Consider the following 16251-nt stretch of genomic DNA (forward strand, 5'->3'; position numbering starts at 1 on the left):
ACATAATTCTATAGACATTTGATTTATCCTAATAGATTGCATCAGTATTTCTATTTTGCCGATATGTTTCTTTTAGTAGGGAACGATAACTGGAACGATTTGTAGTAGTTCCAGTTTCATCAACATGGATCGCTATGCCTGTATCGTAATTTTGGTTGGTTATTTTAGTTCAATGTTCACCTGTTTCCTGGTACTTCACTTTTAGGTTTGGATACCTTGTAGTTTTGGCTAGTTTTAGTTGAATAGTTCACCCCGTTCCCTAGTAGTTGCACTTTAATAGTGTTCCTGGTTTCCGGGTAGTTGTAGTCAAATAGTTGAAAAGGGTACCTGGTTTCCTGGTAGTCCTAGTTTAACAGTGTACCTGGTTCCTGGTAGTCCTAGTTTAACAGTGTACCTGGTTCTTGGTAGTCCTAGTTTAACAGTGTACTTGGTTCTTGGTAGTCCTTGTTTAACAGTGTACATGGTTTCCTGGTAGTTGTAGTATAACAGTGTACCTGGTTTCCTGGTAGTTATAGTTTAACAGTGTTACTGGTTTCCTGGTAGTTGTAGTTTAACAGTGTTCCTGGTCACCTGGTCGTTGTAGTTTAACAGTGTTCCTGGTTTCCTGGTAGTTGTAGTTTAACAGTGTACCAGGCTTTCTGGTAGTTGTAGTTTAATGGTCTAATAGGGTACCTGGTTTTCTGGTAGTTGTAGTTTAACAGTGTTCCTGGTCACCTGGTCGTTGTAGTTTAACAGTGTTCCTGGTTTCCAGGTAGTTGTAGTTTAACAGTGTACCAGGCTTTCTGGTAGTTGTAGTTTAATGGTCTAATAGGGTTCCTGGTTTCCTGGTAGTTGTAGTTTAACAGTGTTCCTGGTTTCCTGGTAGTTGTAGTTTAAAAGCGTACCTGGTTTCCTGATAGTAGAACAGTCCCTGGAGCCGGCGACGGTCTGTAGGGGATGGTGGCTCCTTTGGGCGGAGACTGAGGAGAGAGGAGAGAGGAGACAGGAGACAGGAGACTTAAGATAGGGTGGCTCCTTTGGGCGGAGACTGAGGAGAGAGGAGACAGGAGACTTAAGATAGGGTGGCTCCTTTGGGGGGAGACTGAGGAGAGAGGAGACAGGAGACTTAAGATAGGGATCCTGAGTCCAGGAGGACAGTAGCCCCCCTGCGTCATGCTACAGCTGGGGCCTATTCAAGCCTGGCATTTGGTGATATTTAGTGATATTTCCTCCGAGCACGAAGCACAATCCAGCCCACCGGGACGTTGAGGAGAGCCCCATTAGTTATGACATTTGGGATGCTTTGTATAAAAGATGCAGATGATATTTGTAAAGATATTTTGTCACCAAACAGAATGAAAGAAAACAGGTGCAGTGCAACATTGATACGAATATATATCCCCCAGAAAACACAGTATGGAGAAATATATAACTTGAGGGAAAAACACTTAGTCAGCCATGCCTTCCTTTAGCTCAGACTCGGAGACCCGAGAGAAGATTGATTTGACGGTAGAATCTGCTGTGTCAAGAATATTCTCAGGTTATTTCGTTTATTGCATTAGGCTAGCATGTGGCCAACTTTCTCCCTCAGCTCTAGCCATCCAGATGTTCCTCTTGGAAAAATATTGCGCTGTATTGTATACAATACTGTTTACATTGTAGAGGTCAAATCGTACAATTTTACACTAAAGTATTATCATCTGTTATATCATGTGTTGTGTTTTATGTTACATTGTAACACTTTATGCAGCTATATTATGAAATTATCAATATAATATATTCTACAGCAGTTATATTATTATTTTATAGATGATGTACATTGTACTACAGTTCTATAATTATATTGTAAATGTGATTCATTATACAGCAATCACATTATTATATTAGAGATGATGTACATTGTACCATAGTTATATAATTATATTGTACATGTGATTCATTATTCAGCATTTATATTATTATATCAGAGATGATGTACATTGTACTGCAGTTATATAATTATATTGTAGATGTGATTCATTATACAGCAGTTATCTTACTATATTATTGATGTAGTACATCGTACAGCCGTTACATTATTATATTATAGATGGGATACATCAAGCATCAGTTATTATAAGGGCTGGTTATACTGCAGGAGCAGCTCATAAAAGATGGGCCGTGGCTCTTCTCAAACTAAAACTAAAACTGCACACGCCGGAAAATATGAGAAAAAGATCAGAAGAAAGTGTTAGGATCAAAGAAAGTGTGAATAAAACAATAGATGTTCATTAGAATACCGGAGGAACCCGCTGTTAGAAGGAGTTCAACACGCAGTCACCAACAGATGGGTTCATCTGAGGTCAACTCCCCCCTCTCCTCCCCTCGCTCTCTCCTCCTCTTCTCTTTCTGCTCTTCCTCCTGTCGTTTCCCGACCCTCTTCCCAGAACTCCGCTGGAATACCAATGAGCCGGGAAAGACTTTGATATCTCTCCTGCTTCTCGTCCTCCTCCTTCCACCTCTTCCTCTCCCCCTTTCCTCCTCCCCCTTTCTTCCCCTTTGCCTCCCTCTCTCCTCCTCCTCCCCCTCTCCTCCCCCCTCAGGCAGAGGGGGAGGCAGAATGACCTTTGATTAAGGGGATCACGCTGGTGAATTATAGATCTGTGTTTCTGTTCAGGGTCTCAGCAGAGAGGGGGAGGGAGGCGGGAGGTTGTTAGGTCGTGACCCTACACAGATGGGGCTACTCTGACTCTGAGGATTTTTTTGGGGAGATTTATTAAATATTCAACACGGGGCGCAACCTGCAAGTTTGCTAACGATGTTAACCATGCATGCCTAGTAGCCAGGGCCGCTGCTGGCCGTTTCGGTGCCCTACGCGAGCGGGGGTGGGGGGGGGGGGGGGGAGCCCCTTTTCATATATTAGGTAAAAACATCTAATTCGCCGAAATTGAGTGATAGGTTATACAATTAAGAACAAACAACGGTGGGCCTCTTCATAACAAATGTACATATTTTTTTAATTCAATAATGTATTTTTTTTATTTATTTTTTATTTAGGAACCTTAATTTTTGGTACCCCCTCAGGTACCTGGTGCCCTGTTCACTCTGCGTACCCTGCGTATAGGGAGCGGCGAGCCTGCTAGTAGCCTTGAAGCTATCCGGTTAAATTAGACCTGTGGTCCTATGCTACATGTCATACCCTCTCTTCCTGACGTCTGGTCCAATGCCTCATGCCCTTCCCTCTCTATGCTACATGTCATTCCCTCTCTTCCTGACGTGTGGTCCAATGCCTCATGCCCTTCCCTCTCTATGCTACATGTCCTTCCCTCTCTATGCTACATGTCCTTCCCTCTCTTCCTGACGTGTGGTCCAATGCCTCATGCCCTTCCCTCTCTATGCTACATGTCCTTCCCTCTCTATGCTACATGTCCTTCCCTCTCTATGCTACATGTCATTCCCTCTCTTCCTGACGTGTGGTCCTATGCTACATGTCCTTCCCTCTCTATGCTACATGTCCTTCCCTCTCTATGCTACATGTCCTTCCCTCTCTATGCTACATGTCCTTCCCTCTCTATGCTACATGTCCTTCCCTCTCTATGCTACATGTCATTCCCTCTCCTCCTCCTGACGTAATCGTAGCTTATGTAACCTAGAGTCTCTGCTATTCTGGGGCGTCCGGCCCAGAGTGGGAGTCGAGGGGTTTGGGTGTTTGACTCCAGGCAGAGAGGTTCTGGGTGCGATTGCCAATGCCGGTCAGCGTTAAGGATCTGCTCCTTAATGACGTGTAGCTGTAGTCACTGGTAAAGGCATCGGCCAAATGTCTCGATAGTGGTGAAAGTCTCCCAGTCAGAGCTATGTGTGTATCTCTGGCCCCCCACACAGTCAATGGAACTGACCCGCAATGGAGCTCACCAATTATCTGCCTTGCAGTTCTGACACACACTCACACAAACACCCACACACACACATACACACAAAAACACACACACACACACGCACGCACGCGCTCACACACGCGTACCTCCAGGATGACGGTGCAGATGAGCTTCACACATTGGATGATGGAGTCCTGCCCCCCTGAGATGGTCACGCCCCTTTCTGTAGAGTTAGGGAGGAGGTCCCCCGCCACCTGCACCTGAGCTCCTGTAGACTACGCACACACACACACACACACACACACACACACACACACACACACACACACACACACACACACACACACACACACACACACACACACACACACATATATAATTCATACACTCATATACATACATCTATACATATATATAATTTATACTGTATCTACTCATATTAATGCATACATATGTAATATATACATATATACTGTGTATACACATATACAGTACGTATACACTTACATATATACGTATATAATATAGACATATCTACACATAAAGTCATACTGTATATACTCATATACACCCATATATACATATATAATACACACATATATACGTAAAATTCACACTATATACTCATATAAATACATATATAATATATACATGTATAATTCATACATATATAATCTATACACATATATACACATATCATGCATACTGTATATACTCACACATAGATATTATATATACATCGATTAATAAATACTGTATATACTTCTGTATCTACCCTACATGTAGACATGAATAATCTGTACAAATAGACACATATCAATTCATACTGTATATACTCATATATATACATGCGTATATATACAATGCATCAATTCATACTGTATTACATCATGTACCTACACATAAACATATAAACACATATACATACAAGTCTTGTTCTTAACTGGTAACAGGAAGTCTCACCTCTCTGATCTCTTTGATCTTAGACCCGCCCTTGCCGATGAGGGAACCACATTGGCTGGCGGGGATGACCAATCGCAGGGTGACTGGAGGTTTGCTGGTGACCGTGCCATTGGCTACCAGAGCTGCCAGGTCCTAGAGGGGGCGGGGAATAGAATATCATAAGATAACTGCAGGTCTTCGCCAGCAGCCAGGGTCAGCTGTCTTGCTCAAAGGCACTTCCTTCCATGGGTAAGTCGGCGGAAAAAGAAGTCTGTTGATTGACACGTGTTATTGAACCACTACGAATCTTAGTGTTGAAGATCAGGAAGTAAGAATTGGGTGAATATAGAAAGGGTTAAATTGATTGAACAATGAAAAAGTCTTTAATTCAGTCAACCAAGTTAAAACAAGACTTTGTTGAATTAAACAAATTTAATTGGTTTAATCTATCCATTAATATTGATTACTGTTAATTCCACTGCAAACTCACTGCTCCCCTTCTGCGGTAGAGTGAGAAAATCTCTCACTATGTTAACACTCATCTGCCTCCTCTCCCCCCCTCTCTCTCTCTCTCTCTCTCTCTCTCTCTCTCTCTCTCTCTCTCTCTCTCTCTCCCCCCCTCTCTCTCTCTCTCTCTCTCTCTCTCTCTCTCTCTATCTCTCTCTCTCTCTCCTTCTCCCTCTCCCTCTCCCTCTCTCTCTCTCTCTCTCTCCCTGTCTTTCTCTGTCTCTCTCCCTCTGTCTCTCTCTCTCTCTGTCTTTCTCTTTCTCTCTCTCTCTCTCTCTCTTTCCCTCTCTCTCTCTCTCTCCCTCCCCCCCTCCTCCCAGACGTTAAGGTCGCATGGCAGTCAATCAAAGGTAATGAGGTGAAGAGAGGAAGACGCCACCTTGTCCATCATGTCAGAGCTTTGATGCTGAACAGGATATTAACAGATCAATGTATCCCATTCCTCCTCTATACTGCGCCTTGTGATCCATATTCTCTCCTTGTCCCACTTCAGTCCTTTTCTCTCTCATTGATTTACTCTGTATTTCACTTGCTGCATGCACAGGCAGAACAAGAGACCTTCATTTACAAGAGTAAATCTTAATGTTCATCTGCATGTAAAATTGTGAGTATATATTCAGCTGTGGCTCGTTTAGCAGGCTGACATTTCAGTGTGTTTACTTAATTACCTTCGTCAGAGCCACTAAAACATGTTGCAACTGCGTTACACTCGCATTAAGACCCGACATCTAGAGATTTAGCCACTCTGGGCTCATTAGCGTCACACATTCTGTTCCAACAATGCGCTGCTAAATTGCATGTTAACACGTACGCTACCATGCTAAATATGCTAAGTAACGTGCTATTAGACTTTCTTGTTTGTTTGTTTATTTCCTGACCTCCTTTTCCAATTACATTTGGGGTATGACTTCTATTCTTCTTCTACTTCTCTCGCTAGCTCCCTCTAACTTTACTTTATTATCATTACTGTTATTATTTATTGTGTTTTTTTATGTGTGCTGCTATAACGCTTTCATTTCCCCTCTCTCTCTCTCTCTCTCTCTCAATCACACACACTGACCCTCTCTCTCCATCACACACACTGTCTCTCTCTCTCTCTCTCTCTCTCTCCCTCTCTCTCTCTCCCTCTGTCTCTCTCTCCTCTCTTTTTAATAAGTCCAGGTAATAAAGATGCATCTGTAATGTGCCCGGTCCAATAGCCTATATGAGGGTGAACCATGGGGGCCCTACTTTAATGTGAATCTCCAGCGCCGGCCAGTTTCCACGACGACGAGGAACTCATGTCTACGGAATTAATGATTTGCATGTTGATGCATATTTATGTATGCGAATGCATCCTGTTGAAAAAAGTTTACCAGTGTGTTTGTCTGGGTTGTTTGTGTGTGTGTGTGTGTGTGTGTGTGGTTGTGTTTGTATGTGTGTGTGTATGTTGCATGTAGTTGTGGGTTTGTGTGTGTTTGTGTGTGTCCTACATAACGCTGTTTGGGGACAGCAGTAGGAGCAAACGAACCATAATGTGACGGAAATATGATTCAAAATCGTATTTTGTGTGTGCGTACGTGCGTGGAGTGTGTGTTTGTGATTATGTGAATGAGTGTGCATGTGTGTGTTTTGGGGTGTGAGTGTTTGTGTGTGTCTGTGTGTATGTTTTCTGTGTGTGTGTTGTAAAGGTGTGAGTCAGTGTTCACTAATAAGTACGATTTTATTTGTACCTGGGTGACTCTGCTTCAATTGGCATCGGTTTACAATGGCTGGTTGGGTACAAAAACAATATGAGAGAGAGAGAGAGAGAGAGAGAGAGAGAGAGAGAGAGAGAGAGAGAGAGAGAGAGAGAGAGAGAGAGAGAGAGAGAGAGAGAGAGAGAGAGAGAGAGAGAGAGAGAGAGAGAGAGAGAGAGAGAGAGAGAGAGAGAGAGAGAGAGAGAGAGAGAGAGAGAGAGAGGTTAAGATAGAGAAAGAGAAGGAGAAACATTGAGAGAAAGAGAGCAGGGAAGGAGGGAGAGAGAGAGGGAGCGAGTGTTTGAGCCTGTGTATGTGAGTGTGTGTCTATGTGTGCGTGTGTGCGTGGAGTGATGAAAAATGTAGAAAGTTTGGTGGTTTATTTAGAGCGAGGCCGTGCCGGCGCTGTAGCGGGGCTCGGTGTAATAAAGATGAATTCACTCCTACTCCAGTTCAGCCTCACGGTTCACTCTTCCCCTCCTCTCCTTACACTCTCTGCTTGCTTCCTCGCTTCCTTTCCTCCATCTTTCCTCAAATAATAAATACTTCCTTCATCATCGTACTTAAAGCTCCTATGTTCTGCCACCAGGTGTGAGTGGGCTCAGCCGTTAGAAGCTGGTTTGAAAATCTGCCTCCTTCTGTGTTTTAGTGACTTCACCAGTGGGCGTGTCCCCCTAGATGTGTGACAGATAGATGAGCAACGTTTGCTACGGTCCACTGGGTAGGCTGGTAGACTGATCTATCAAGCACACATCTAGGTGGACACGCCCACTTGTGATGTCACTAAAACACAGGAAAAGGCTGATTATTTAGACAGCTTTTAACGTCTAATCACACTCACACCTGGTGGTGTAGAGGAAACCTCGTCACTCACTTTCCTGTTCATCAGAAAAAAAAAAAATCTAAGCCTCTCCTATATCGTGTTTAACCTCCTCTGAAATTTCCTAGAAAACGAATTTACTCGCTCAAAACCTCAGCCTCTCCTGATCTCCCCCACACTCTCTCTTTCACTTCACCCTATCTTAGATCCTGATGTGCCCCCTCTATCTCTCCATAAATCTCTCTCCCCCTCTCCCTCTCCCTCTCTTTCCTTCTCTGTCTCCCTCTCCTTCTCTCTCTCTCTCTCTCTCTCTCTCTCTCTCTCTCTCTCTCTCTCTCTCTCTCTCTCTCTCTCTCTCTCTCTCCCTCTCACCCCCCCCCCCTCCCTCCCTCCTCTTTATCTCCCTCCCGAACCTGTTCTGTCTCTGGGGGCGCTGCAGAGCTTTAAACTCCAGCAAGGCTAGATCTGATCATAGCCGGTGAGTCCAGCCCCCCCCCCGGGGCCAGACCCCCAGCCCCCCCCCCCCGGGCCAGACCCCCAGCCCCCTCCGGTCCGACACGCCCCCAGCCCCCCCCCCCGGGGCCAGACCCACAGCCCCCCTACGGTCCGACACGCCCCCAGCCCCCCCCCCGGGGCCAGACCCACAGCCCCCCTCCGGTCCGACACGCCCCCAGCCCCCCCCCCCGGGGCCAGACCCCCAGCCCCCCCCCCCGGGCCAGACCCACAGCCCCCCCCCCCGGGGCCAGACCCACAGCCCCCCTACGGTCCGACACGCCCCCAGCAGGGACTCACAGGAAGGAGACGAACAGCAGGTCTCCCTGTCACTGAGGCAGCAGACGTGACCGCATGAGACGTTTGGTAGGCCTTTTCCCTGTGTGAGTGTGTGTGTGTGTGTGTGTGTGTGTGTGTGTGTGTGTGACTGTGTGTGTGTGTGCGTGTGTGTGTGCTGGCGGGGGGGCATGTACCTCCTCCAGTTTGAGCATGGTCATTGTGAGGGCTGTGAAGACAGAATGTGTGTGTGTGTGTGTGTACGCTATGTGTGTGTCGGTGTGTGTGTGTGTGTGTGTGTGTGTGTGTGTGTGCTTGTGAGTGTGTAGGGTGTGTGTGTGTGTGTACCTCCTCCAGCTTGAAGGTGATCATGATGAAGGCTCTAAAGACTGCGTGCGTGCGTGCGTGCGTGCGTGCGTGCGTGTGTGTGTGAGTGTATGTGTGTGCGTGCGTGTGTGTGTGTGTGTGTGTGTGTGTGTGCGTGCGTGTATGCGTGCGTGTATGCGTGCGTGTATGCGTGCGTGTGTGTGTGTGTGGGTGTGGGTGTGGGTGCGTGCGGGTGTGTGTCGGTGTGTGTACGTGTGGGTGTATGTGCGTGTGCGCGTGCGTGCGTGTGTGTGTGTGGGTGTATGTGTGTGTGTGCGTGCACCTCGTCCAGCTTGAAGGTGATCATGGTGAAGGCGGTGAACACGGAGTGCGTGGGGCCGGTGATGGTGATGATCCTCTCTGGACAGGAGCCCTCTGAGATGTTGATCCGTGCACTGCTCTGTGGAGGGACGCCATTTAAAACCACTTTATTGACCACGAGTGTTAACGTTACGTTCAACAGTCACTCATTATAAAGTACCTTGTTGGCTTACAGTGTATACAGAGAAAAGTAACTTCTCAGAGTACTTTTGCGTTACCAACAATTCAAACCCCTGGTGTTTTGCAGTCTTAAAAGGAATATTTTTGAAGACCCTTACAAATAATGTGTGTACCTACCCGGGCTGCTTTGTATCACAGAAACCAACAGTCAACATTTTGACAGTAACAGATTTCTTATTTGACATAATTTAATGGTTTGGTATGGGATTTGCGATACGCCAGCAGATTTTGAAAACACACAACTCAAATGGTCCTACCCCCTCTCCTTCAACGCTGACTCAGACTCCCCCCATTCCAAGTACATGGACGCGCAATCATGCACGAGCGAACACAGATGCTCGAGAGCGAGCCATTAACTAGTTAGTTAGTTAGCTCCAGTAGCTACCGCAGGATAACAACAGAAGCTTGCTCTGGGTCACGAGCTTTGAGTAAGTGCACGAAGGGGTCGAGCGGGGGAGGGGGAGTGCAGTACGACCGTTTGATTGACGTACTTACTGTCCAATGCCACTCGGTGGGTCTGAAAATCATTGGCTTGAGTTTTTCGAGCCCTGCCCGTTCCACAGATGATTGACTTGTTTCATTTTCATGTCAGTACTTCTAACTCAGTGGCTGTAAGTGGGTTATGATAAGGATTTCAAGTAATTTTGCAAAAATGGCCAAAAAAGAGAATTCCATACCCAACCTTTAAACTGAAGAGTAATCGGAGTACAACGAGTTACTTTGATTCTTTTCAACTCTGTTGACAACTGATGACAATGCACACCATTAACACCTCCAGGGTTGGGGGTTAGCTTCCCTGTCTAGCTCAACTGTTACGGTAATAGGAATAGTGTCAGCTTTAGCTTGCTCATGGTTAGGGTCAGTACTGACATCACCCAGAGGGGGCGCTGTTGAGGTGCTCATTAGCTGTAAACGCCGCCAGCTGAGGCAGCAGGTGAGTCTCAGGAGGTGACACTCTGAGTTGAGAGTCTCTGGAGGTGAATCTTGCAGGTGGCGTTTGTAGGACTGAGGACTGAGGACTCACTGTTTTGTTCAAGACTCTTCTATGAGAGAACTTTCGGTTTGTAAATACATTGGGGGACCTGAACGACCGGATTTAACGCGCTGACTGGTGGCCTGGACTGACGGTTTAGCCCCCGACCGAGACGAGGTGCCGGTGCGACGTGACACAGAGGCAGCTGTTCTCCTACGGTGGCTGAGGACCTGCGGTGAGTACCTCTCTCCTAACCCCTTAGATGGTAAGATTACCCCCACCCAGGGAGAGCTTAGGATCAAACCTCAAGTTCAATGCACTCCGTAGGGACAGGCGATAGGTTACCGGCTGACTGCCAGGATAAGAAACGAGTGCGGGAAGTCCAGCGCGTGATAGAACTGGCAGAGCAAGGCATTAAACCCTACAGGGTTATGGGTTTGAGTCCCTCTCTAGCTCAACTGGTAGAGCAAGGCATTACAACCTCCAGGGTTAAGGGTTAGATTCTCTGTCTTACTTGACTGGAACAGCCAGGCATCAAAACCGCCAAAGTTGGTGGTTTGATCCCTGTCTCGCTTTACCAGTCAAGCAAGGCATTGAAAGTGCCCTGGGTGGGGGTTTGATTGCATCTCTGGCTCAACACTGTAGAGCAAGGCATTAAAACTTCCAAAGTTAGTGGTTTGATTGCCTGTCTGGCTCAACATGGTACCGCAAGGCGTTAACAGCAGCATTCGATTCACACCCAAGAATATATGCACTCGCTGTATTGAAGGACGCTCTAGATGAAAGCATCCGACAAATGGCATATTGCATCGCAAATATACACATTTAATCAAAAAGAAATGGACTAAAAGTGTGAACTGAAGCCAACTGAAAATGGATCAAGTAGACTAAGCTAGGAAGAAGATTTATTTAAATCTCCGTCCGTCACTCTCCCGCTCTACATCCCTCTGCTCCTCCATGTTCTATCGAGCTCTGGTGCATAGCGGGCTTAATAAGGTGATTATGATCTTCAGAGGAGGGCTCCCTCCCCTCTCTCTCCCCTCTATCTCCTCTCTCTGCCAATGGCCCTGGGAACACACAGATGTGTGTGTGTACTCAGCGATCATATCCCCCGCTCTGTCCCCAGATAGAGGCTGATATGTATGCCGTTCAGGTTGAGTTGTCAGGTCCAATACATCAGGAAAGGCTTTAGTGTAATCGTGTTCTGTGTGTTTGTTTGTATTTGTATTGATTCCCCTTCCTGAGGGAGACTGTTCGTTACTTACTGTGACGTTTTATGTTGAGTGTTTGTTTAAATTAAACAGAAGCCGCTCATTAAAAATCAAGTTCCATTGTTGTTGTGTTTTGTGTTCCTCTCCATGTTGGCCCTGAACAATACGCTGTGTTACAGTGTGTGTATGCGTTAGAGAAATGTTTGTGTGTGCGTGTGTGCGTGCGTGCGTGTGTAGGAATCTTGGAAAAGATTTAAAACACATTCAATGCCGTCTCACGTTTCTTTGAAGCCGTGATGATTGCTTTTCTCGGGAAGCTTCTGAGCATGTACGGAGGATTGCTTGTTTACTACCTCCCCCTCTCCATAAAATGAAGGTCAGATGAGCGAATGAGGTGCGCTTTGCTTTGTTTGGTTCTGGGACCGAGCGTTGTGTACCGCCCTGCCGTCTGCTGTTCCCCAGGTCCACAACACGCGTGATGAGCGGAAGAACGCGGCTGTTCTGTCGGTTTGATGTGTCGAACCGACAGAGAGCCGGGCTTCATCCAACTGAAAACCCTGCTTCAAACACGGCCTCCTCCTCACTGCGGTACAGCACTCAGCTCGTCGTACTTTTGAGGAGAGACATTTTGAAAACAGCGCACGCTGTGCTTTATGGAGTCGCATTCGTTGTGTCTCGTCTATCTGTGTGTTGAGTCAAGACAACTCACACAGAGCGCAGATTTCACTTCCGATTTGTAGCGCAACCCAAACAAGGACTAGAGTCATGTTGTTTTAGTGGTGCAAAGAACACAGAAGACTGAAGTGATCTTTATTCCCTGCTTGCTTCCAATAGGATTGAAGTTTATTTTGGAGCTGAATATTCAACAACTATTTTGAGTCCGTCCCAAGAAGGCCTTACGCCTGGGGCTTTATAAGTTGTCCTCTGGTCTTCTGTTCTATGTTGTATGTTTCTACACTGAGCTTTGGTAGATATGTTGTACTCTGGTGTTCTGTTCTGTGTTGTTTGTTTCTACACTGAGCTTTGGTAGATATGTTGTCCTCTGGTGTTCTGTTCTATGTTGTATGTTTCTACACTGAGCTTCGGTAGATATGTTGTACTCTGGTGTTCTGTTCTGTGTTGTTTGTTTCTACACTGAGCTTCGGTAGATATGTTGTACTCTGGTGTTCTGTTCTGTGTTGTTTGTTTCTACACTGAGCTTCGGTAGATATGTTGTACTCTGGTGTTCTGTTCTATGTTGTGTGTTTCTATGCTTATCCGAGGAGGAAATGTTATCCTCTGCTGTTTAGTTCTATGTTGTTTGTTTCTACTCTGAGCTGAGGAAGACGTGGTTTCCCCAATCCCACCAGATGTGTGTTTGTGGTCACCACACCGCTGAACCAGATCTGAATCTGACACGGACACATGAGCTGAACATGTTCTCCCTCCTCCTCCAGGTGTTTGGTTTGGCTTGTGGCACCTGGGATGTTTACATCCCATCTGGACTGACCCACTTCAGACCTCACGTTACAAATTCAAATTAGTGTCATGAAATGTGGTAATCTGGTTTCATGTATTCTGGTTTCATCAAGTCCTCGGGTCTGATTCTGCTGAAAACACTTTGTGGCTCTTGCGATGCAAGCCGAAAGAATATATTTGGCACTTGAACCCGGACCTGGTTCAAGGGTTTGTGTTGGTTGAAAGTGGTTTCAGACTAGTTTGGTTAAACAGTGAATTTCTGCTTCAAACTGGTTTCAGACTGGTTTGGTTAAATTCTGTGTTTCTGTTTCCAACGGGTTTCAGGGCGGGTTGGTTAATGACCGTGTGCAAGGGAGAGGGAGAGAGAGAGAGATGATTGGCGAAAGTTCCTTGAAGAACTGTGTTAATAACCCTTCTAAACCGTGTTCTTTTGTAGCCAGATTGGAAACACTACTGAGACATGAAACATCAAGCTCCCCATTCAATATTTAAACCCCCCCCCCCCGTGCTAATGATGCTGACAAAGGAACATAAACATTAAATCCGTGTTCCTCACCTCTTCTCGTATTCTCTTCACGGTCTCTCCTTTCTGCAAGCAATCAAAGACAGCAGCAATTAGTCAATCGTAACCAGCCCTTACGTTTTATTGTCTGGTTGCCATGACAGCGCCTGCTCCAGAGGCTGTTCCTATGGTCACCGTCCAGCTGTGTTTTCAGGGGTACCACTACCCTCTATATATTGTATTTTTCACGGCGATCGTATTCCCGACACGAGGGTTCTCGACCTGTGGCTCGCGACCCGTCGGTGGGCAGCAGGCCTCGGGACGGCCGCCAGAGCCAGATTACTGACCATCGTTCTAAAAACCTTTTATTTCTAACAGACACATGACATTCTGGCTTGGCTCAGTTGATCGTCAGTCGTTTTGGGCGACCGAGAAGGAGAACTCTGGGCTGATGAGCTCGGAGGCGTTTTAATTATCTCTGTCACATGGTGTGTGACCGGATTAATGAGCCCCCCAGCCTCACACAACCCCCCCGTCCCCCCCGACACCGGAACAGCCCTCAGACCCCCGGCGTATTGAAGACCCCCGCACCGGCTCAGAGCTGCTGTTCTTAGGGGCTAATCACCAGGCAGGCGGCGGGACGGGCCTCAGCTCTGACTAAACCCCCCGTGCTCCTCGCCGAGGGTCCGACGCTGAGCGCCGGTCTTCAGGGGATATCTTAGGTTTATTTATTATTATGGGATTGAACTCTGGGAGCGGCTCTCCAGAAGCTGCTCTTCAAAGACGCTGGTTTTTTTGACTGACAGAATGCCTGACGCCGGGGTAACGCCGGACTCTTTATCTTAATGGACGCGGCCCTGCTTTGAGGCGCGAGCGTAGCGTAGCATTAGCCGCGGCTCTGCCCAGAAACATGGCTCGCTCTCGGCGCTCTGAGCGAGGCGCTGCGGCTGCGCAGGCGCTCCTGAGGAGTTCTTCATGTGAGCCGACAGCCTCTCGGACCGAACCCCAGCGATCCCCCCCGAGGGCGTGGCCCGGTGCTGTCACCGCAGAGGAAGAGATCAGCGTCCGCTTACCTTGCCGATGATGCTTCCCACTTCCTGTAGAGAAAACGTAAACAGGAAGCGAGGTGTTATTTACTCATGCTCGTGTTCGCTGCCGTCATTCTTCGGTTCCTATTTCTCTCCCATGAGTCAAACACATTCAAGTCAATTCAATTAGAATAGCCTCACTGGCAACAATGAAAACATTTACCCAAGAATCTCCCCCTCTCTCTTTCTTTGTGTCTCTTCCTCTTCTTTTCTCTCCCCTCTCACTCTCTCCGTTCCTCTCTCTCTCTCTCTCTCTCTCTCTCTCTCTCTCTCTCTCTCTCTCTCTCTCTCTCTCTCTTCCTCCCCCTCGCTCCCTCCCTCCCTCCCTCCCCCTCCTTCCTCCCTCCCCCCCTCTCTCCCTCACCTTGCCGTGCATCAGGAGGCGCAGGGTGAGTGTGACCCCCGACCCTCCCTCTCCAAACTCGGGCTGGCAGCTCATTGCGGCGGCGGCGGCGGCGGCGGCGGCGGCGTTGGGGTCCGCCCGGGCGCTGTCTGCGGCGTGCAGCGGGTGGTGGTGGGGGGGGTCGTGGAGCTGGTGGAGGTGGTGGTGGTGGTGGGAGGAGCTCGGCTCTGACGCTGGGAGACGCATGAAGGTCGGAGGCCTGAGGGGGGCGCCACGGGACGACTGGAGCACCTCGGGACCGACGGGGGGGAGGGGGGGGAGGAGACGAGGGGGGAGCGGCTGGTGAGGAGGAGGAGGAGGAGGAGGAGGAGGAGGAGGATTGTGGAGGTGGTGGGGATGAAGGCTGGTTCTGTTGGTCTGTTTGTGTCGAGGCTGGTTCTTTACCGGGCTCTGTAGGAGGAGAGAGAGAGAGAGAGAGAGAGAGAGAGAGAGAGAGAGAGAGAGAGGGAGAGAGAGAGAGGGGGGGAGAGAGAGAGAGAGAGAGAGAGAGAGAGAGAGAGAGAGAGAGAGAGAGAGAGAGACACAGAGAGAGAGAGAGAGAGAGAGAGAGAGAGAGAGAGAGAGAGAGAGGGGGGGAGAGAGAGAGGGGGGGGAGAGAGAGAGAGAGAGACAGGGATATTAGATGATGAGGAAGTATTTTGACAGATACCGGATCAGTCTCGTAAGCACAAGACAAGGAAGAAATCCGAAATCTGTGTGTGTGTGTGTGTGTGCGCCACTGTGCTTAATTGCCTGTGTGTGTGTGTGAGTGTGTGTGTCTCCGCCTGTGTGCTGACATGCCTGTGTGTGTGTGTGTGTGTGTGTGTGTATGTGCATGTTGCCCCTTAGCTCAGTATAATTGCCAGTTCAAACTGTACTGACATCCAACAGACCTACACACACACACACACACACACACACACACACACACACACACACACACACCGCGTGTGTGTGTGTGTGTGTGGCGGCTGCCTGTTAGCATGCGATCCCTCTGCACGCCACTCTGCAGCAGTGGAGCATGCTGGGAGTTAAGAGGTGTGCAAATTAACATAATTTCTCAAGTGTCAGAACGTAGTCAACCAGTCCGTAGGGTAATTTAAGGATTAATTGGGGGGGGGGGGGGGGGGGGTTGGGGGCGCTGGATGAGGTCGGGGAACACCAGGCGTCGTCGCTCAACCG

At 47.8% G+C, this 16251-nt stretch overlaps 1 protein-coding gene across 1 annotated transcript in view; it reads right to left on the reverse strand.

Moving 5' to 3' along the window:
* pcbp4 (poly(rC) binding protein 4) overlaps positions 1–16251 on the reverse strand; it is a 77419-nt gene that overhangs the window by 18678 nt on the left and 42490 nt on the right. The window contains exons 2-8 of the mRNA XM_030374339.1: positions 15052–15480; positions 14673–14696; positions 13654–13686; positions 9238–9354; positions 4797–4928; positions 3980–4108; positions 885–959 (exon numbers count right to left, since the gene is read on the reverse strand). Coding sequence (XP_030230199.1) covers positions 885–959; positions 3980–4108; positions 4797–4928; positions 9238–9354; positions 13654–13686; positions 14673–14696; positions 15052–15276 — 735 coding nt within the window. The 5' untranslated portion in view covers positions 15277–15480. The remainder of the gene's footprint in view (positions 1–884; positions 960–3979; positions 4109–4796; positions 4929–9237; positions 9355–13653; positions 13687–14672; positions 14697–15051; positions 15481–16251) is intronic.

The sequence above is a fragment of the Gadus morhua genome, chromosome 13 (genome assembly GCF_902167405.1).
Source record: "Gadus morhua chromosome 13, gadMor3.0, whole genome shotgun sequence".
Lineage (NCBI taxonomy): Eukaryota > Metazoa > Chordata > Actinopteri > Gadiformes > Gadidae > Gadus > Gadus morhua.